Raw genomic sequence first — 20111 nt, 5'->3', positions numbered from 1 at the left:
GTATCACATTTTCATCCTACTGGTTATAAGCTGTCCCCTCGGAAGCACCGATAGATCTGCTCATCCTGAGCCTCCTGATTCATGCTAGAGCTATGGTGACATCAGTACAGCCAGCGTGAGAGTGAGCGGGGGTCCCGCCCCCCGAGACCCCCCCCATTACCCATGAAGGAGACGTTCTCACGGTTTCTTACTGAATCCGGTTACATTTATTGAGCTCTGTAATGACAAGGGGTACGGGGTGCAATGTGGGACAACAGTGGTGAAATGAGGGGCAATGGCCGCCTGGTCACGGCACGTGGTGAAGGACCCTGAGCGGCCCCCCGTTCTTCCCCGAGTCGTTCAGGCAGGGGCAGAAGTAGGGGTAGATGGTCTCGGAGAAGGAGGTGACGAAGGTGTAGATGTGGGACATGTCGTCGGCGTTGTAGAAGGACAGCTGGCCGCCCTCGTAGTCGAGGTAAATGCCCACGCGCTGCGGCTTGCTCCTCAGGGTCAGTGTCCGGTACGGGACGTCCAGGGCTTTGAACTCGTGGCCGTTCCTCAGCCACAGGATCCAGAAGCCGTTCTCCGGGGACAGCGTGATCCCACCCCGCCGGTTCACCGACTCCTTGGCCACGCCCAGATTCCACTTGGTCTTGTTGCCAACGTCGATGGCCCAGTAATGGCGGCCGGAGGTGAAGCCCTCCGTGCCCAGGACGCAGCAGCAGTAGTCGAAGCGGCGCGGGTTCTCGGGTAACGACTGCTTGGTGTCGCTGTATCGCACGCTCGTCAGGTCCTCAGACAGCACCAGGTTCAGGTGGGCCGTGCTGGGGTCCATGATGATGTCCGGCAAGGCTGGAAAAGAAGGGGGAGTAAAGATGGCGGCACCAGTCTGTGGGGTTCATACACATCAGGGGTCAGTATATAGCAGGGGTCTGAGGGGGGCACACACACACACACACCAGGGTCTGTATATAGCAGGGGTCTGTGGGGGGCACACGCACACACACCAGTGTCTGTATATAGCAGGGGTCTGTGGGGGGCACACGCACACACACCAGGGTCTGTATATAGCAGGGGTCTGTGGGGGGCACACACACCAGGGTCTGTATATAGCAGGGGTCTGTGGGGGGCACACACACCAGGGTCTGTATATAGCAGGGGTCTGTGGGGGGCACACGCACACACACCAGGGTCTGTATATAGCAGGAGTCTGTGGGGGGCACACACACACCTCAAGGGTCTGTATATAGCAGGGGTCTGTGGGGGGCACACGCACACACACCAGGGTCTGTATATAGCAGTGGTCTGTGGGGGGCGCACACACACACCTCAGGGGTCTGTATATAGCAGGGGTCTGTGGGGGGCACACACACACACCTCAGGGGTCTGTATATAGCAGGAGTCTGTGGGGGGCACACACACATCAGGGGTCTGTATATAGCAGGGGTCTGTGGGGGGCACACACACACACACACCAGGGTCTGTATATAGCAGGGGTCTGTGGGGGGCACACACACATCAGGGGTCTGTATATAGCAGGGGTCTGTGGGGGGCACAAGCACACACAGATCAGGGGTCTGTATATAGCAGGGGTCTGTGGGGGGCACACACAGATCAGGGGTCTGTATATAGCAGGGGTCTGTGGGGGGCACACACAGATCAGGGGTCTGTATATAGCAGGGGTCTGTGGGGGGCACAAGCACACACAGATCAGGGGTCTGTATATAGCAGGGGTCTGTGGGGGCACACTCACATCAGGGTCTGTATATAGCAGGGGTCTGTAGGGGGCACACACACATCAGGGTCTGTATATAGCAGGGGTCTGTAGGGGGCACACACACATCAGGGTCTGTATATAGCAGGGGTCTGTAGGGGGCACACACACATCAGGGTCTGTATATAGCAGGGGTCTGTAGGGGGCACACACACATCAGGGTCTGTATATAGCAGGGGTCTGTGGGGGGCACACACACATCAGGGTCTGTATATAGCAGGGGTCTGTAGGGGGCACACACACATCAGGGTCTGTATATAGCAGGGGTCTGTAGGGGGCACACACACATCAGGGTCTGTATATAGCAGGGGTCTGTGGGGGGCACACATTACACTGCGCAGTAGTCTTGGGGGCGCTGTATACAGTTCTGGGTGTATGGGGGGCTATTTTGCGGGCACTGTGGTGTCACCATTTCGGGGGTCTGCTCACCGGGGCTGATATAAGACTTCATGTCCTTCCAGGCCGTATATTGGATCAGGTCCTTCACTCCTCCGTAGCCAAAGTCTCTGGGAGCCACCACATTCTGTGCCGGGAAACCGTCTCTGTAGCCCCCATAACAGCTGATAACAGAGAGATAGAGAGAGGTGGGTCAGACGAGGTCAGGGTCATGGGGCGCAGGAGACAGGAAGCAGCAGATACTCACATGTCCATACACGACTTTATATCCTGCAAGAGAAGAAGAAGAGAAGTCAGAGCACAGCACCGGACACAAAACCCCAAGGACTAACCCTCCTCCCAGGACCGCGCCCCTCCTGGCACTACCCTCCTCCCAGGACCACGCCCCTCCTGGCACTACCCTCCTCCCAGGATCACAACCACCCTGGGACTACCCTCCTCCCAGGACCACAACCACCCTGGGACTACCCTCCTCCAGGACCACACCCACCCTTGTACTACCCTCCTCCAGGACCACACCCACCCTGGCACTACCCTTCTCCCAGGACCACGCACCTCCTGGCACTACCCTCCTCCAGGACCACACACCTCCTGGCACTACCCTCCTCCAGGACCACACACCTCCTGGCACTACCCTCCTCCAGGACCACACACCTCCTGGCACTACCCTCCTCCAGGACCACGCACCTCCTGGCACAACCCTCCTGCAGGACCACGCACCTCCTGGCACAACCCTCCTGCAGGACCACGCACTTCCTGGCACTACCCTCCTCCAGGACCACACACCTCCTGGCACTACCCTCCTCCAGGACCACACACCTCCTGGCACTACCCTCCTCCAGGACCACACACCTCCTGGCACTACCCTCCTGCAGGACCACACACCTCCTGGCACAACCCTCCTGCAGGACCACGCACCTCCTGGCACAACCCTCCTCCAGGACCACAACTGCTACATGGCTATATCAGCGGTCACCTGGCAGCTCAAAAAGTGGCTACCATGGACAGGCATAGTGCAAGTTTACCAGATCGGAGGGCTTTCCCTTGACTTCACCTCTTAACCCCTGTACAGGAGTCTGCACTTACACAGGGAGTTGCTGGCCGGTGGTGCAGGCTGGCAGGGATGGTCAGGCAGGTCAGAACCAGGGGGGCAGTACGGTACAAAATCAGTAAGCAAAAGAATTGTCAGGAAACGGGCTGTGGTCAAACAACAAGTCCTGTGCTGAGCACTGCTGCGGACGAGGACCAAAGAAGACAAAGCCGTACGTGGCAGCTGCCGGCAGTCACCTGGAGGATCAGTAGGGTGCGGCGCTGTCCTATGGGCTGAAGCAGGAATCTGGCTACTCCAGCTGGACAGCACATGCACCAATACTGCCAGACGGGACGGCACTACAGGTCACAGCCACCCTAATCCCAGTGGCTGAAAAGAGCCTGCGTCATGCAGAGCTTCTGGCCCCGACGTCGTCTCCATCGCCAGCGCCACATGCAGGATGAATATGGCAGCGCCTGGCGACAGAAGCAGACGTCGAAGGAGCAGGTCCCGGAGGAGAAGAGACAACGCCCCCCGGACTACAGCACCAGCACTATCCTCCAGGACTACAACCACCAGCATGCCAGAGAATGATGAGACTTGTAGTTCCGCACAGTTAGTCTTTCTGCCACATCAATAACAGGACGTATATCGGTAGTGAGACCCCCAGATCTGCTGCCAACCAAGAGGGAGCGGTGCCCACTGTACAGAACGGTCATCCCTGCTCATCAGACCTGGGCTCCCCCCATTCCTGGGCTCATGTAGGGACCCCCTGTGTGATATCAGGGTGCTCACTGTGAGGAAGGTGGCGGCTCCCCCCAGTCCTGGGCTCATGTAGGGACCCCCTGTGTGATATCAGGGTGCTCACTGTGAGGAAGGTGACGGCTCCCCCCAGTCCTCGGCTCATGTAGGGACCCCCTGTGTGATATCGGGGTGCTCACTGTGAGGAAGGTGACAGCTCCCCCCAGTCCTCGGCTCATGTAGGGACCCCCTGTGTGATATCGGGGTGCTCACTGTGAGGAAGGTGACGGCTCCCCCCAGTCCTGAGCTCATGTAGGGACCCCTGTGTGATATCGGGGTACTCACTGTGAGGAAGGTGACGGCTCCCCCCAATCCTCGGCTCATGTAGGGACCCCTGTGTGATATCCGGGTGCTCACTGTGAGGAAGGTGACGGCTCCCTCAGTCCTGGGTTCATGTAGGGACCCCCTGTGTGATATCGGGGTGCTCACTGTGAGGAACGTGATGGCTCACGGCTCCCTCAGTCCTTAGCTCATGTAGGGACCCCCTGTGTGATATCGGGGTACTCACTGTGAGGAAGGTGACGGCTCCCCCCATTCCTGGGCTCATGTAGGGACCCCCTGTGTGATATCAGGGTGCTCACTGTGAGGAAGGTGGCGGCTCCCCCCAGTCCTGGGTTCATGTAGGGACCCCCTGTGTGATATCCAGGTACTCACTGTGAGGAAGGTGACGGCTCCCCCCAGTCCTGGGCTCATGTAGGGACCCCCTGTGTGATATCAGGGTGCTCACTGTGAGGAAGGTGATGGCTCCCCCCCAGTTCTGGGCTCATGTAGGGACCCCTGTGTGATATCGGGGCACTCACTGTGAGGAAGGTGACGGCTCCCCCCAGTTCTGGGCTCATGTAGGGACCCTCTGTGTGATATCCAGGTACTCACTGTGAGGAAGGTGACGGCTCCCCCCAGTCCTGAGCTCATGTAGGGACCCCCTGTTTGATATCAGGGTACTCACTGTGAGGAAGGTGACGGCTCCCTGCAGTCCTTAGCTCATGTAGGGACCCCCTGTTTGATATCAGGGTACTCACTGTGAGGAAGGTGACGGCTCCCTGCAGTCCTTAGCTCATGTAGGGACCCCCTGTTTGATATCAGGGTACTCACTGTGAGGAAGGTGACGGCTCCCCCCAGTCCTTAGCTCATATAGGGACCCCCTGTGTGATATTGGGGTACTCACTGTGAGGAAGGTGACGGCTCCCTGCAGTCCTTAGCTCATGTAGGGACCCCCTGTGTGATATCGGGGTACTCACTGTGAGGAAGGTGGCGGCTCCCCCCAGTCCTGAGCTCATGTAGGGACCCCCTGTGTGATATCCGGGTGCTCACTGTGAGGAAGGTGATGGCTCACGGCTCCCGCCAGTCCTGGGCTCATGTAGGGACCCCCTGTGTGATATCGGGGCACTCACTGTGAGGAAGGTGACGGCTCCCCCCAGTCCTTGGCTCATGTAGGGACCCCCTGTGTGATATCGGAGTACTCACTGTGTGGAAGGTGGCGGCTCCCCCTAGTCCTGGGCTCATGTAGGGACCCCCTGTGTGGAAGGTGACGGCTCACAGCCCCCCCAGTCCTGAGCTCATGTAGGGACCCCCTGTGTGATATCGGTGATATCAGAGTACTCACTGTGAGGAAGGTGGCGGCTCCCCCTGTGTACTATGGGAGTACTCACTGTGAGGAAGGTGGCGGCTCCCCCCAGTCCTGAGCTCATGTAGGGACCCCCTGTGTGATATCAGAGTACTCACTGTGAGGAAGGTGGCGGCTCCCCCCAGTCCTGGGCTCATGTAGGGACCCCCTGTGTGATATCGGGGTACTCGCTGTGAGGAAGGTGGAGGCTCCCGCCAGTCCTGAGCTCATGTAGGGACCCCCTGTGTGATATCAGGGTGCTCACTGTGAGGAAGGTGATGGCTCCCCCCAGTCCTGAGCTCATGTAGGGACCCCTGTGTGATATCAGGCTGCTCACTGTGAGGAAGGTGGCGGCTCCCCCCAGTCCTGGGCTCATGTAGGGACCCCCTGTGTGATATCGGGGTACTCACTGTGAGGAAGGTGACGGCGTCCTGCTCGTACAGCCGCGGCTGGGTGCTGCTGATGGTCTGGAGGATGCCCTGGCAGTTCTGCTTGATCTTGCTGAGACTTTCCTCCATCTCAGCCAGGATCAGGTCCCCCTCCTGTTGCAGCTCCCGCAGCAGCCGCTCCTCTCGCTCCCGCAGGAACTGGTGCAGCTTCTCGAACTCCAGACTCACATGGTGCTTGGTGCTGAGAAGGTTCCCCTGCGAGAGAAGAAAGTCCTCAGTGCTGCTGGCCGTCTGCTCCTGGGAAAGCTGGGTGCCTCTGGCAGGGGCCATCCTCCGGCAGGAGCCATTCTCCAGCTCTCGGTCATCTCCTTCCCTCTCATCACTATGTGTCAGGGCGACTGCTCAGGAGTCAGTCGGGGAACAGATGGCGGCGGCCCATGACCCGCTGTACGGCAGCCGCTGAGGCCACATGGATCGGTATCACAGAGCCGCCGGCACTCGAGGTTCACCATGATCAGTCCTATGTACACTGGGAGACGCACAGGGTGGTCTCTCTCATTAGGTCACCCCCTCATCCACATGGTCGGCCCTGACAAGGCCACATTACGCTGCAACGCTCTATAATGGCGAAACGATAACAAGACTGGACCCCAGAGCAAGCGTGACAGCGTGGAACCCTCCTGTGCCATGTGACCCCATTATACCCCGCCCCGAGGGTGGGCTCAGCACTGAGTGTGCCCGCGCACGTTTCATACCCGGTGCTGTGCGATCATCTGCTCCTGGGCGCACTGCATCTGCTGCAGCTCCTTCAGCCGGGCCTCCAGCGGTGCCATGGCCGACATCAGCTCATCCTGGGGAGGGGAATAAAGACATGAATGGCGCAGAGCTCTCCCCGTGGGCACCGCGTTGTGCCCGCAGGCCGTGGCCTCACCTTGTAGCCCCCCACGGCCTCCTGTATGGGAATCATGGCGTGAGGCGGCTGCGGTTCGGCGGCGCCGCGGCAGCGTGGGCACAGTAGTCTTCCGTCCTGCGTGGAGTACAGCTGCATCTTCTCGCCATGCTCCGCGCACAACCCCCTCTGTACCCCGTCCGGGGTCTGCACCGGGGTGGGGCGGCATTTGGGGCACGTTGGATAGGTCTCCTGGCCCCTCCATGCCTGCTCCAGGCAGCCCCGGCAGAGGCAGTGCCCGCAGGACATGGTGACGGGCTCCCGGGGCACATCGCGGCACACGGCGCAGCTCAGCGATGGCAATAGGGGCAATGGGGTAGGAGTGGTGGCCATGGCTGCACTAAAGTCTGCTCCTCCTGTGCAATCAGTCTGGGACGCCTCTTACCCCTGACCCCACTACCTCTGTGATGGCCCTGACCGTAGATCTCTCCTCTGACCCCTAGTCTCTTCCTGGGTGTCCCTCTCGCCCCTATTTCCTCCCTGCCTCATGCGTCTGAGCTGCAGGAGGGAGGAGGACGGGGGAGGGGGAAAGAGGAGGGAGCAAGAGGGGGGGCTACACAAAAACCGGGGGAATGAGGGCGGGGGAGGTGATGGAGGCTGTGAGGGAAGGCGGGGGCGATGGAAACAAAGCAGAGGTGGGGGCGAGGCTCAGGGCGGAGGACACTAGAGTGCAAGCTCTTCAGCCTCCTCCAGCCTCTGCCCCTGATCACAGGCACCGGCACAGCTGCACAGGGGAGGCGGCTGGTTACATTGTGTCACTGGAGCTCCAGGGGTTAATGATGTGTTTAGGGAGGGAGGGAGGAGGAGGAGGAGGAGGAGAGGGGAGGGAAGCTGCAGCGTAAAGCAAGGGGGAGGGGAATGGGGGATCTCATCAAAGGATGATTGGAGGAGAGAAGCTGGATCACAGAGCCGGGGAGAAAGGGAGGAGGAGGAGAGCAGGGGCAGGAGGAGGAGAGCAGGGGCAGGAGGAGGAGAGCAGGGGCAGGAGGAGAGCAGGGGCAAGAGGAGGAGGTGGAGAGCAGGGGCAAGAGGAGGAGGAGGAGAGCAGGGGCAAGAAGAGGAGGAGGTGGAGAGCAGGGGCAAGAGGAGGAGGAGGAGAGCAAGGGCAAGAGGAGGAGGAGGAGAGCAGGGGCAAGAAGAGGAGGAGGAGAGCAGGGGCAAGAGGAGGAGGAGGAGAGCAGGGGCAGGAGGAGGAGAGCAGGGGCAGGAGGAGAGCAGGGGCAAGAGGAAGAGGAGAGCAGGGGCAAGAGGAGGAGAGCAGGGGCAATAGGAGGAGGAGAGCAGGGGCAAGAGGAGGAGGAGGAGAGCAGGGGCAAGAAGAGGAGGAGGAGAGCAGGGGCAAGAGGAGGAGGAGGAGAGCAGGGGCAAGAGGAGGAGGAGGAGAGCAGGGGCAAGAGGAGGAGGTGGAGAGCAGGGGCAAGAGGAGGAGGAGGAGAGCAGGGGCAAGAGGAGGAGGAGGAGAGCAGGGGCAAGAGGAGGAGGAGGAGAGCAGGGGCAAGAGGAGGAGGAGAGCAGGGGCAAGAGGAGGAGGAGGAGAGCAGGGGCAAGAGGAGGAGGAGGAGAGCAGGGGCAAGAAGAGGAGGAGGAGAGCAGGGGCAATAGGAGGAGGAGAGCAGGGGCAAGAGGAGGAGGAGGAGAGCAAGGGCAAGAGGAGGAGGAGGAGAGCAGGGGCAAGAAGAGGAGGAGGAGAGCAGGGGCAAGAGGAGGAGGAGGAGAGCAGGGGCAGGAGGAGGAGAGCAGGGGCAGGAGGAGAGCAGGGGCAAGAGGAAGAGGAGAGCAGGGGCAAGAGGAGGAGAGCAGGGGCAATAGGAGGAGGAGAGCAGGGGCAAGAGGAGGAGGAGGAGAGCAGGGGCAAGAAGAGGAGGAGGAGAGCAGGGGCAAGAGGAGGAGGAGGAGAGCAGGGGCAAGAGGAGGAGGAGGAGAGCAGGGGCAAGAGGAGGAGGTGGAGAGCAGGGGCAAGAGGAGGAGGAGGAGAGCAGGGGCAAGAGGAGGAGGAGGAGAGCAGGGGCAAGAGGAGGAGGAGGAGAGCAGGGGCAAGAGGAGGAGGAGGAGAGCAGGGGCAAGAGGAGGAGGAGGAGAGCAGGGGCAATAGGAGGAGGAGAGCAGGGGCAAGAAGAGGAGGAGGAGAGCAGGGGCAATAGGAGGAGGAGAGCAGGGGCAAGAAGAGGAGGAGGAGAGCAGGGGCAAGAGGAGGAGGAGGAGAGCAGGGGCAAGAGGAGGAGGAGGAGAGCAGGGGCAAGAGGAGGAGGAGGAGAGCAGGGGCAATAGGAGGAGGAGAGCAGGGGCAAGAAGAGGAGGAGGAGAGCAGGGGCAAGAGGAGGAGGAGGAGAGCAGGGGCAAGAGGAGGAGGAGGAGAGCAGGGGCAAGAAGAGGAGGAGGAGAGCAGGGGCAAGAAGAGGAGGAGGAGAGCAGGGGCAAGAGGAGGAGGAGGAGAGCAGGGGCAAGAGGAGGAGGAGGAGAGCAGGGGCAATAGGAGGAGGAGAGCAGGGGCAAGAAGAGGAGGAGGAGAGCAGGGGCAGGAGGAGAGCAGGGGCAAGAGGAGGAGGAGGAGAGCAGGGGCTAGAGGAGGAGGAGGAGAGCAGGGGCAGGAGGAAGAGTGCAGGGGCAAGAGGAGGAGGAGAGCAAGAGGAGGAGGAGAGCAGGGGCAAGAGGAGGAGGAGAGCAGGGGCAAGAGGAGGAGGAGGAGAGCAGGGGCTGGAGGAGGAGAGCAGGGGCAAGAGGAGGAGGAGGAGAGCAGGGGCTAGAGGAGGAGGAGAGCAGGGGCAAGAGGAGGAGGAGAGCAGGGGCTAGAGGAGGAAGAGGAGAGCAGGGGCAAGAGGAGGAGGAGGAGAGCAGGGGCAGGAGGAAGAGTGCAGGGGCAAGAGGAGGAGGAGAGCAAGAGGAGGAGAGCAGGGGCAAGAAGAGGAGGGGAGCTGGAGCAAGAGGAGGAGGAGGAGAGCAGGGGCAAGAGCAGGAGAGGAGGAGGAGGGGAGCTGGGGCAAGAGGTGGAGGAGGGGAGCTGGGGCAAGAGGAGTAGAGCAGGAGCAAGAGGAGGAGGAGAGCAGGGGCAAGAGGAGGAGGAGAGCAGGGGCAAGAGGAGGAGGAGAGCAGGGGCAGGAGGAGGAGAGCAACAGAAGGAGGAGGAGAGCAGGGGCAAGAGGAGGAAGAGAGCAGGGGCAGGAGGATGAGAGCAGGGGAGGAAGGAGGAGGAGGAGAGCAGGGGCAAGAGGAGGAGGAGAGCAGGGGCAGGAGGAGGAGAGCAACAGAAGGAGGAGGAGAGCAGGGGCAAAAGGAGGAGGAGAGCAGGGGCAAGAGGAGGAAGAGAGCAGGGGCAGGAGGATGAGAGCAGGGGAGGAAGGAAGAGGGTGAGAGCAGGGGCAAAAGGAGGAGGAGAGCAGGGGCAAGAGGAGGAGGAGGAGAGCAGGGGCAAGAGGAGTAGAGCAGAGGCAAGAGGAGGAAGAGAGCAGGGGCAGGAGGAGGGGAGGAACGGAAGGAGGAGGAGAGCAGGGGCAAAAGGAGGAGGAAGAGAGCAGGGGCAAGAGGAGGAGAGCCGGGGCAGAAGGAGGAGGAGAGCAGGGACAAGAGGAGGAAGAGAGCAGGGGCAGGAGGATGAGAGCAGGGGCGGAAGGAGGAGGATGAGAGCAGGGGTAAAAGGAGGAGGAGAGCAGGGGCAAGAGGAGGAGGAGGAGAGCAGGGGCAAGAGGAGGAGGAGAGCAGGGGCAAGAGGAGGAGGAGAGCAGGGGAAAAAGGAGGAGGAGAGCAGGGGCAAGAGGAGTAGGAGAGCAGGGGCAAGAGGAGAAGGAGGAAAGCAGGGACAAAGGAGGAGGAGAGCAGGGGGCAAAAGGAGGAGGAGAGCAGGGGCAAGAGGAGAAGGAGGAAAGCAGGGACAAGAGGAGGAGAGCAGGGGGCATGAGGAGGAGGAGAGCAGGGGGCAAGAGGAGGAGGAGGAGAGCAGGGGCAAGGGAAGGAGAGCAGGGGGCAAGAGGAGGAGGAGAGCAGGGGGCAAGAGGAGGAGGAGGAGAGCAGGGGCAAGGGAAGGAGAGCAGGGGGCAAGAGGAGGAGGAGGAGAGCAGGGGGGCAAGAGGAGGAGGAGGAGAGCTGGGGGCAAGAGGAGAAGGAGAGCTGGGGGCAAGAGGAGGAGGAGAGCAGGGGGCTAGAGGAGGAGGAGGAGCAGGGGGCAAGAGGAGGAGGAGAGCAGGGGGCAAGAGGAGGAGGAGAGCAGGGGCAAGAGGAGGAGAGCAGGGGGCAAGAGGAGGAGGAGAGCAGGGGCAAGAGGAGGAGAGCAGGGAAAAGAGGAGGAGGAGGACAGCAGGGGTAAGAGGAGGAGGGCAAGAGGAGGAGGAGAGTAGGGGCAAGAAGAGGAGGAGAGTAGGGGCAAGAAAAGGAAGCGAGCAGGGGCAAGAGGAGGAGTGGAGCAGGGGCAAGAGGAGGAGGAGAGCTGGGGGCAGGAGTAGTAGGAGAGCAGGGGGCAAGAGGAGGAGGAGAGCAGGGGGCAAGAGGAGGAGGAGAGCAGGGGCAAGAGGAGGAGGAGAGCAGGGGCAAGAGGAGGAGGAGAGCAGGGGCAAGAGGAGGAGAGCAGGGGCAAGAGGAGGAGAGCAGGGGGCAAAAGGAGGAGGAGAGCAGGGGCAAGAGGAGAAGGAGAAAAGCAGGGGGCAAGAGGAGGAGGAGAGCAGGGGGCAAGAGGAGGAGGAGAGCAGGGAAAAGAAGAGGAGGAGAGCAGGGGCAAGGGAAGGAGAGCAGGGGGCAAGAGGAGGAGGAGAGCAGGGACAGGAGGAGGAGGAGAGCAGGGGCAAGAGGAGGAGGAAGGCAGGGGCAAGAGGAGGAGGAGAGCAAGGACAGGAGGAGGAGGAGAGCAGTGGCAAGAGGAGGGGGGTAGCAGGGGCAAGAGGAGAGCAAGGGCAAGAGAAGGAGGGCAGCAGGGGCAAGATGAGGAGGAGAGCAGGGGCAAGGGGAGGAGGAAAGCAGGGGCAAGAGAAAGAGAGCAGGGGCAAGAGAAGGACAACAGGAGGAGGAGAGCTGGGGCAGGAGGAAGAGAGCAGGAGGAGGAGGAGACAAAGGGCAAGAGGAGGAGGGGAGCAGGGGTAAGAGGAGAGAGCAAGGGCAAGAGGAGGAGGAGAGCAGGGACAAGAAGAGGAGAGCTGGGGCAAGAAGAGGAGAGCAGGGACAAAAGAAGAAGAGGAGGAGAGCAGGGGCAAGATGAGGAGGAGAGCAGGGGCAAGAGGAGGAGGAGAGCAGGGGCAAGAGGAGGAAGAGAGCAGGGGCAGGAAGGAGGAGGAGGAGAGCAGGGGCAAGAGGAGGAGGAGGAGAGCAGGGGCAAGAGGAGGAGGAGGAGAGCAGGGGCAAGAGGAGGAGGAGGAGAGCAGGGGCAAGAGGAGGAGGAGAGCAGGGGTGAGGGGAGGAGAGCAGGGGCAAGAAGAGGAGAGCAAGGGCAAGAGGAAGAGGAGAGCACGGACTAAAGAAGGAGAGGAGGAGAGCAGGGGCAAGATGAGGAGGAGAGCAGGGGCAGAAGGAGGAGGAGGAGAGCAGGGACAAGAGGGGGAAGAGAGCAGGGGCAGGAGGATGAGAGCAGGGGCGGAAGGAGGAGGATGAGAGCAGGGGCAAGAGGAGTAGGAGAGCAGGGGCAAGAGGAGGAGGAGAGCAGGGACAAGAGGAAGTGAGCAGGAGGAGGAGGAGAGTAGGGGCAAAAGGAGGAAGAGGAGAGCAGGGGCAGGAGGAGGAGAGCAGGGGAGGAGGAGGAGATCAGAGGCAGAAGGAGGAGGAGAGCAGGGGCAAGAGGAGGAGGAGAGCAGGGGCAGGAGGAGGAGAGCAACGGAAGGACGAGGAGGAGAGCAGGGGCAAAAGGAGGAGGAGAGCAGGGGCAAGAGGAGGAGGAGAGCAGGGGCAAGAGGAGGAGGAGAGCAGGGGAAAAAGGAGGAGGAGAGCAGGGGCAAGAGGAGAAGGAGAGCAGGGGCAGGAGGAGGAAAGCAGGGACAAGAGGAGGAGGAGAGCAGGGGCAAGAGGAGAAGGAGGAGAGCAGGGGGCATGAGGAGGAGGAGAGCAGGGGGCATGAGTAGGAGGAGAGCAGGGGCAAGAGGAGGAGGAGGAGAGCAGGGGCAAGGGAAGGAGAGCAGGGGGCAAGAGGAGAAGGAGAGCAGGGGGCAAGATGAGGAGGAGAGCTGGGGGCAAGAGGAGGAGGAGAGCAGGGGGCAAGAGGAGGAGGAGAGCAGGGGCAAGAGGAGAGCAGGAGGCAAGAGGAGGAGGAGAGCAGGAGGCAAGAGGAGGAGGAGAGCAGGGCAAGAGGAGGAGGAGAGCGGGGCAAGAGGAGAAGGAGAGCGGGGCAAGAGGAGAAGGAGAGCAGGGACAAGAGGAGGAGGAGGACAGCAGGTGCAAGAGGGGGAGGGCAAGAGGAGGAGGAGAGTAGGGGCAAGAAGAAGAGGAGAGTAGGGGCAAGAAGAAGAGGAGAGTAGGGGCAAGAAAAGGAGGAGAGCAGGGGCAAGAAAAGGAGGAGAGCAGGGGCAAGAGGAGGAGGAGAGCAGGGGCAAGAAAAGGAAGCGAGCAGGGGCAAGAGGAGGAGGAGAGCAGGGGGCAGGAGTAGTAGGAGAGCAGGGGGCAAGAGGAGGAGTAGAGCAGGGGGCAAGAGGAGGCGGAGAGCAGGGGCAAGAGGAGAAGGAGAAAAGCGGGGACAAGAGGAGGAGGAGAGCAGGGAAAAGAAGAGGAGGAGAGCAGGGGCAAGGGAAGGACAGCAGGGGGCAAGAGGAGGAGGAAGAGAGCAGGGGCAAGAGGAGGAGGAAGGCAGGGGCAAGAGGAGGAGGAGAGCAGGGGCAATAGGAGGAGAGCAGGGGCAAGAGGAGGGGGATAGCAGGGGCAAGAGGAGAGCAAGGGCAAGAGAAGGAAGGCAGGAGGGGCAAGAGGAGGAGGAGAGCAGGGGCAAGAGGAGGAGGAGGAGAGCAGGGGCAAGGGGAGGAGGAAAGCAGGGGCAAGAGAAGGAGAGCAGGGGCAAGAGAAGAACAACAGGAGGAGGAGAGCTGGGGCAGGAGGAAGAGAGCAGGAGGAGGAGGAGAGCAGGGGCAAGAGGAGGAGACAAAGGGCAAGAGGAGGAGGGGAGCAGGGGTAAGAGGAGAGAGCAAGGGCAAGAGGAGGAGGAGAGCAGGGACAAGAGGAGGAGGAGAGCAGGGACAAGAAGAGGAGAGCTGGGGCAAGAAGAGGAGAGCAGGGACAAAAGAAGAAGAGGAGGAGAGCAGGGGCAAGATGAGGAGGAGAGCAGGGGCAAGATGAGGAGAGCAGGGGCAAGAGGAGGAGGAGAGCAGGGGCAAGAGGAGGAAGAGAGCAGGGGCAGGAAGGAGGAGGAGGAGAGCAGGGGCAAAAAGAGGAGGAGAGCAGGGGCAAGAGGAGGAGGAGGAGAGCAGGGGCAAGAGGAGGAAGAGAGCAGGGGTGAGGGGAGGAGAGCAGGGGCAAGAAGAGGAGAGCAAGGGCAAGAGGAAGAGGAGAGCACGGACTAAAGAAGGAGAGGAGGAGAGCAGGGGCAAGATGAGGAGAGCAGGGGCAGAAGGAGGAGGAGGAGAGCAGGGACAAGAGGGGGAAGAGAGCAGGGGCAGGAGGATGAGAGCAGGGGCGGAAGGAGGAGGATGAGAGCAGGGGCGGAAGGAGGAGGATGAGAGCAGGGGCAAGAGGAGGAGGAGGAGAGCAGGGGCAAGAGGAGTAGGAGAGCAGGGGCAAGAGGAGGAGGAGAGCAGGGACAAGAGGAAGTGAGCAGGAGGAGGAGGAGAGTAGGGGCAAAAGGAGGAAGAGGCGAGCAGGGGGAGGAGGAGGAGAGCAGAGGCAGAAGGAGGAGGAGAGCAGGGGCAAGAGGAGGAGGAGAGCAGGGGCAGGAGGAGGAGAGCAACGGAAGGACGAGGAGGAGAGCAGGGGCAAAAGGAGGAGAGCAGGGGCAAGAGGAGGAGGAGAGCAGGGGCAAGAGGAGGAGGAGAGCAGGGGAAAAAGGAGGAGGAGAGCAGGGGCAAGAGGAGAAGGAGAGCAGGGGCAGGAGGAGGAAAGCAGGGACAAGAGGAGGAGGAGAGCAGGGGCAAGAGGAGGAGGAGAGCAGGGGCAAGAGGAGAAGGAGGAGAGCAGGGGGCATGAGGAGGAGGAGAGCAGGGGGCATGAGTAGGAGGAGAGCAGGGGCAAGAGGAAGAGGAGGAGAGCAGGGGCAAGGGAAGGAGAGCAGGGGGCAAGAGGAGGAGGAGAGCAGGGGGCAAGATGAGGAGGAGAGCTGGGGGCAAGAGGAGGAGGAGAGCAGGGGGCAAGAGGAGGAGGAGAGCAGGGGCAAGAGGAGAGCAGGAGGCAAGAGGAGGAGGAGAGCAGGAGGCAAGAGGAGGAGGAGAGCAGGGCAAGAGGAGGAGGAGAGCGGGGCAAGAGGAGAAGGAGAGCAGGGACAAGAGGAAGAGGAGGACAGCAGGTGCAAGAGGGGGAGGGCAAGAGGAGGAGGAGAGTAGGGGCAAGAAGAAGAGGAGAGTAGGGGCAAGAAGAAGAGGAGAGTAGGGGCAAGAAAAGGAGGAGAGCAGGGGCAAGAGGAGGAGGAGAGCAGGGGCAAGAAAAGGAAGCGAGCAGGGGCAAGAGGAGGAGGAGAGCAGGGGCAAAAGGAGGAGAGCAGGGGCAAGAGGAGGAGGAGAGCAGGGGCAAGAGGAGGAGGAGAGCAGGGGAAAAAGGAGGAGGAGAGCAGGGGCAAGAGGAGAAGGAGAGCAGGGGCAGGAGGAGGAAAGCAGGGACAAGAGGAGGAGGAGAGCAGGGGCAAGAGGAGGAGGAGAGCAGGGGCAAGAGGAGAAGGAGGAGAGCAGGGGGCATGAGGAGGAGGAGAGCAGGGGGCATGAGTAGGAGGAGAGCAGGGGCAAGAGGAGGAGGAGGAGAGCAGGGGCAAGGGAAGGAGAGCAGGGGGCAAGAGGAGGAGGAGAGCAGGGGGCAAGATGAGGAGGAGAGCTGGGGGCAAGAGGAGGAGGAGAGCAGGGGGCAAGAGGAGGAGGAGAGCAGGGGCAAGAGGAGAGCAGGAGGCAAGAGGAGGAGGAGAGCAGGAGGCAAGAGGAGGAGGAGAGCAGGGCAAGAGGAGGAGGAGAGCGGGGCAAGAGGAGAAGGAGAGCAGGGACAAGAGGAGGAGGAGGACAGCAGGTGCAAGAGGGGGAGGGCAAGAGGAGGAGGAGAGTAGGGGCAAGAAGAAGAGGAGAGTAGGGGCAAGAAGAAGAGGAGAGTAGGGGCAAGAAGAAGAGGAGAGTAGGGGCAAGAAGAAGAGGAGAGTAGGGGCAAGAAAAGGAGGAGAGCAGGGGCAAGAGGAGGAGGAGAGCAGGGGCAAGAAAAGGAAGCGAGCAGGGGCAAGAGGAGGAGGAGAGCAGGGGGCAGGAGTAGTAGGAGAGCAGGGGGCAAGAGGAGGAGTAGAGCAGGGGGCAAGAGGAGGCGGAGAGCAGGGGCAAGAGGAGAAGGAGAAAAGCGGGGACAAGAGGAGGAGAGCAGGGGACAAGAGGAGGAGGAGAGCAGGGAAAAGAAGAGGAGGAGAGCAGGGGCAAGGGAAGGACAGCAGGGGGCAAGAGGAGGAGGAAGAGAGCAGGGGCAAGAGGAGGAGGAAGGCAGGGGCAAGAGGAGGAGGAGAGCAGGGGCAATAGGAGGAGAGCAGGGGCAAGAGGAGGGGGATAGCAGGGGCAAGAGGAGAGCAAGGGCAAGAGAAGGAAGGCAGGAGGGTCAAGAGGAGGAGGAGAGCAGGGGCAAGAGGAGGAGGAGGAGAGCAGGGGCAAGGGGAGGAGGAAAGCAGGGGCAAGAGAAGGAGAGCAGGGGCAAGAGAAGGACAACAGGAGGAGGAGAGCTGGGGCAGGAGGAAGAGAGCAGGAGGAGGAGGAGAGCAGGGGCAAGAGGAGGAGACAAAGGGCAAGAGGAGGAGGGGAGCAGGGGTAAGAGGAGAGAGCAAGGGCAAGAGGAGGAGGAGAGCAGGGGCAAGAGGAGGAGGAGAGCAGGGACAAGAAGAGGAGAGCTGGGGCAAGAAGAGGAGAGCAGGGACAAAAGAAGATGAGGAGGAGAGCAGGGGCAAGATGAGGAGGAGAGCAGGGGCAAGATGAGGAGAACAGGGGCAAGAGGAGGAGGAGAGCAGGGGCAAGAGGAGGAAGAGAGCAGGGGCAGGAAGGAGGAGGAGGAGAGCAGGGGCAAAAGGAAGAGGAGAGCAGGGGCAAGAGGAGGAGGAGGAGAGCAGGGGCAAGAGGAGGAGGAGAGCAGGGGTGAGGGGAGGAGAGCAGGGGCAAGAAGAGGAGAGCAAGGGCAAGAGGAAGAGGAGAGCATGGACTAAAGAAGGAGAGGAGGAGAGCAGGGGCAAGATGAGGAGGAGAGCAGGGGCAGAAGGAGGAGGAGGAGAGCAGGGACAAGAGGGGGAAGAGAGCAGGGGCAGGAGGATGAGAGCAGGGGCGGAAGGAGGAGGATGAGAGCAGGGGCGGAAGGAGGAGGATGAGAGCAGGGGCAAGAGGAGGAGGAGGAGAGCAGGGGCAAGAGGAGTAGGAGAGCAGGGGCAAGAGGAGGAGGAGAGCAGGGACAAGAGGAAGTGAGCAGGAGGAGGAGGAGAGTAGGGGCAAAAGGAGGAAGAGGCGAGCAGGGGCAGGAGGAGGAGAGCAGGGGGAGGAGGAGGAGAGCAGAGGCAGAAGGAGGAGGAGAGCAGGGGCAAGAGGAGGAGGAGAGCAGGAGGAGGAGAGCAACGGAAGGACGAGGAGGAGAGCAGGGGCAAAAGGAGGAGGAGAGCAGGGGCAAGAGGAGGAGGAGAGCAGGGGCAAGAGGAGGAGGAGAGCAGGGGAAAAAGGAGGAGGAGAGCAGGGGCAAGAGGAGAAGGAGAGCAGGGGCAGGAGGAGGAAAGCAGGGACAAGAGGAGGAGGAGAGCAGGGGCAAGAGGAGGAGGAGAGCAGGGGCAAGAGGAGAAGGAGGAGAGCAGGGGGCATGAGGAGGAGGAGAGCAGGGGGCATGAGTAGGAGGAGAGCAGGGGCAAGAGGAGGAGGAGAGCAGGGGCAAGGGAAGGAGAGCAGGGGGCAAGATGAGGAGGAGAGCAGGGGGCAAGATGAGGAGGAGAGCTGGGGGCAAGAGGAGGAGGAGAGCTGGGGGCAAGAGAAGGAGGAGAGCAGGGGGCAAGAGGAGGAGGAGAGCAGGGGCAAGAGGAGAGCAGGAGGCAAGAGGAGGAGGAGAGCAGGAGGCAAGAGGAGGAGGAGAGCAGGGCAAGAGGAGGAGGAGAGCGGGGCAAGAGGAGAAGGAGAGCAGGGACAAGAGGAGGAGGAGGACAGCAGGTGCAAGAGGGGGAGGGCAATAGGAGGAGGAGAGTAGGGGCAAGAAGAAGAGGAGAGTAGGGGCAAGAAGAAGAGGAGAGTAGGGGCAAGAAAAGGAGGAGAGCAGGGGCAAGAGGAGGAGGAGAGCAGGGGCAAGAAAAGGAAGCGAGCAGGGGCAAGAGGAGGAGGAGAGCAGGGGGCAGGAGTAGTAGGAGAGCAGGGGGCAAGAGGAGGAGTAGAGCAGGGGGCAAGAGGAGGCGGAGAGCAGGGGCAAGAGGAGAAGGAGAAAAGCGGGGACAAGAGGAGGAGAGCAGGGGACAAGAGGAGGAGGAGAGCAGGGAAAAGAAGAGGAGGAGAGCAGGGGCAAGGGAAGGACAGCAGGGGGCAAGAGGAGGAGGAAGGCAGGGGCAAGAGGAGGAGGAGAGCAGGGGCAATAGGAGGAGAGCAGGGGCAAGAGGAGGGGGATAGCAGGGGCAAGAGGAGAGCAAGGGCAAGAGAAGGAAGGCAGGAGGGGCAAGAGGAGGAGGAGAGCAGGGGCAAGAGGAGGAGGAGAGCAGGGGCAAGGGGAGGAGGAAAGCAGGGGCAAGAGAAGGAGAGCAGGGGCAAGAGAAGGAGGGCAGGAGGAAGAGAGCAGGAGGAGGAGAGCAGGGGCAAGAGGAGGAGAGCAGGGGCAAGAGGAAGAGGAGAGCAGGGGCAAGATGAGGAGGAGAGCAGGGGCAATAGGAGGAGGAGGAGGAGAGTAGGGGCAAGAGGAGGAGGAGAGCAGGGGCAGGAGGAGGAGGAGAGCAGAGGCAGAAGGAGGAGGAGAGCAGGGGCAAGAGGAGGTGTAGAGCAGGGGCAAGGGGACAAGGAGAGCAGAGGCAAGAGAAGGACAGCAGGGGCAAAAGGAGGCACGCAAGGGCAGGAGGTGTAGGAGAGCAAGGGCAAGAGGAGGAAGAGAGAAGGGGCAAGAGGAGGAGGAGAACAGAAGGAGGAGGAGAGGAGGAGGAGGCGAGCAGGGGCAAGATGAGGAGGTGAGCAGGGGCAAGAGGAGGAGGAGACCAAGGGCAAGAGGAGGAGAGCAGGGGCAAGAGGAGGAGAGCAGGGGCAAGAGGAGGAGGGGAGCAGGGGTAAGAGGAGAGAGCAGGAGCAAGAGGAGAAGGAGAATAGCAGGGGCAAGAGGAGGAAGAGGAGCGCAGTGGCTAGAGGAAGAGAGAGCAGGGGTAAGAGGAGAAGAGAGCAGGGGTAAGAGGAGGAGAGCAGGAGCAGGGCCAAGAGGAGGAGGAGAGCAGGGCCAAGAGGAGGAGGAGAGCAGGGGCAAGAGGAGGAGGAGAGCAGGGGACAAAAGGAGGAGAGCAGGTGGGCAAAAAGAGGAGGAGAGCAGGGGCAAGAGGAGGAGGAGGAGAGCAGGAGCAAGAGGAGGAGGAGAGCAGGTACAAGAGGAGGAGGAAGGAAGGGGCAAGAGGAGGAGAGCAGGTGCAAGAGGAGGAGGGGAACAGGGGTAAGATGAGAGAGCAGGCGCAAGAGGAGAAGGAGGATAGCAGGGGCAAGAGGAGGAAGAGGAGCGCATGGGCTAGAGGAAGAGAGAGCAGAGGTAAGAGGAGAAGAGCGCAGGGGTAAGAGGAGGAGAGCAGGAGCAAGAGGAGGAGGGGATAGCATGGGGCAAGAGGAGGAGGGGATAGCAGGGGCAAGAGGAGGAGGAGAGCAGGGGCAGAAGGAGGAGGAGAGCAGGGGCAGGAAGAAGAGGAGAGCAGGGGCAGGAGGAAGAGGAGAGCAGGGGGAGGGGGAGAGCAGGGGCAAGAGGAGCAGGAGAGCAGGGGCAAGAGGAGCAGGAGAGCAGGGGCAAGGGGAGGAGGAGAGCAGGGGCAAGGGGAGGAGGAGAGCAGGGGCAAGAGAAGGAGGAGAGCAGGGGCAAGGGAAGGAGGAGAGCAGGGGCAAGGGGAGGAGGAGAGCAGGGGCAAGGGGAGGAGGAGAGCAGGGGCAAGGGGAGGAAGAGAGCAG

At 61.5% G+C, this 20111-nt stretch overlaps 1 protein-coding gene across 1 annotated transcript; it reads right to left on the bottom strand.

The window, feature by feature from the left end:
• Positions 1-183: 183 nt before the first annotated feature.
• Positions 184-7498, bottom strand: LOC141162613 (zinc-binding protein A33-like). The gene is made up of 6 exons (XM_073648886.1): positions 6904-7498; positions 6728-6823; positions 5994-6227; positions 2397-2419; positions 2183-2313; positions 184-831 (listed from the first exon to the last, which is right to left on the bottom strand). The coding sequence occupies exons 1-6, from the start codon at positions 7252-7254 to the stop codon at positions 287-289; spliced, it is 1380 nt and encodes a 459-aa protein (XP_073504987.1). The 5' UTR covers positions 7255-7498; the 3' UTR covers positions 184-286.
• Between the last annotated feature and the right edge of the window lie 12613 nt (positions 7499-20111).

This window comes from Phyllobates terribilis, unplaced genomic scaffold, assembly GCF_046119375.1.
Source record: "Phyllobates terribilis strain yellow unplaced genomic scaffold, ASM4611937v1 Scaffold_9__5_contigs__length_417890890, whole genome shotgun sequence".
Classification (NCBI taxonomy): domain Eukaryota; kingdom Metazoa; phylum Chordata; class Amphibia; order Anura; family Dendrobatidae; genus Phyllobates; species Phyllobates terribilis.
This window is presented reverse-complemented; position numbering and strand designations above follow the sequence as displayed.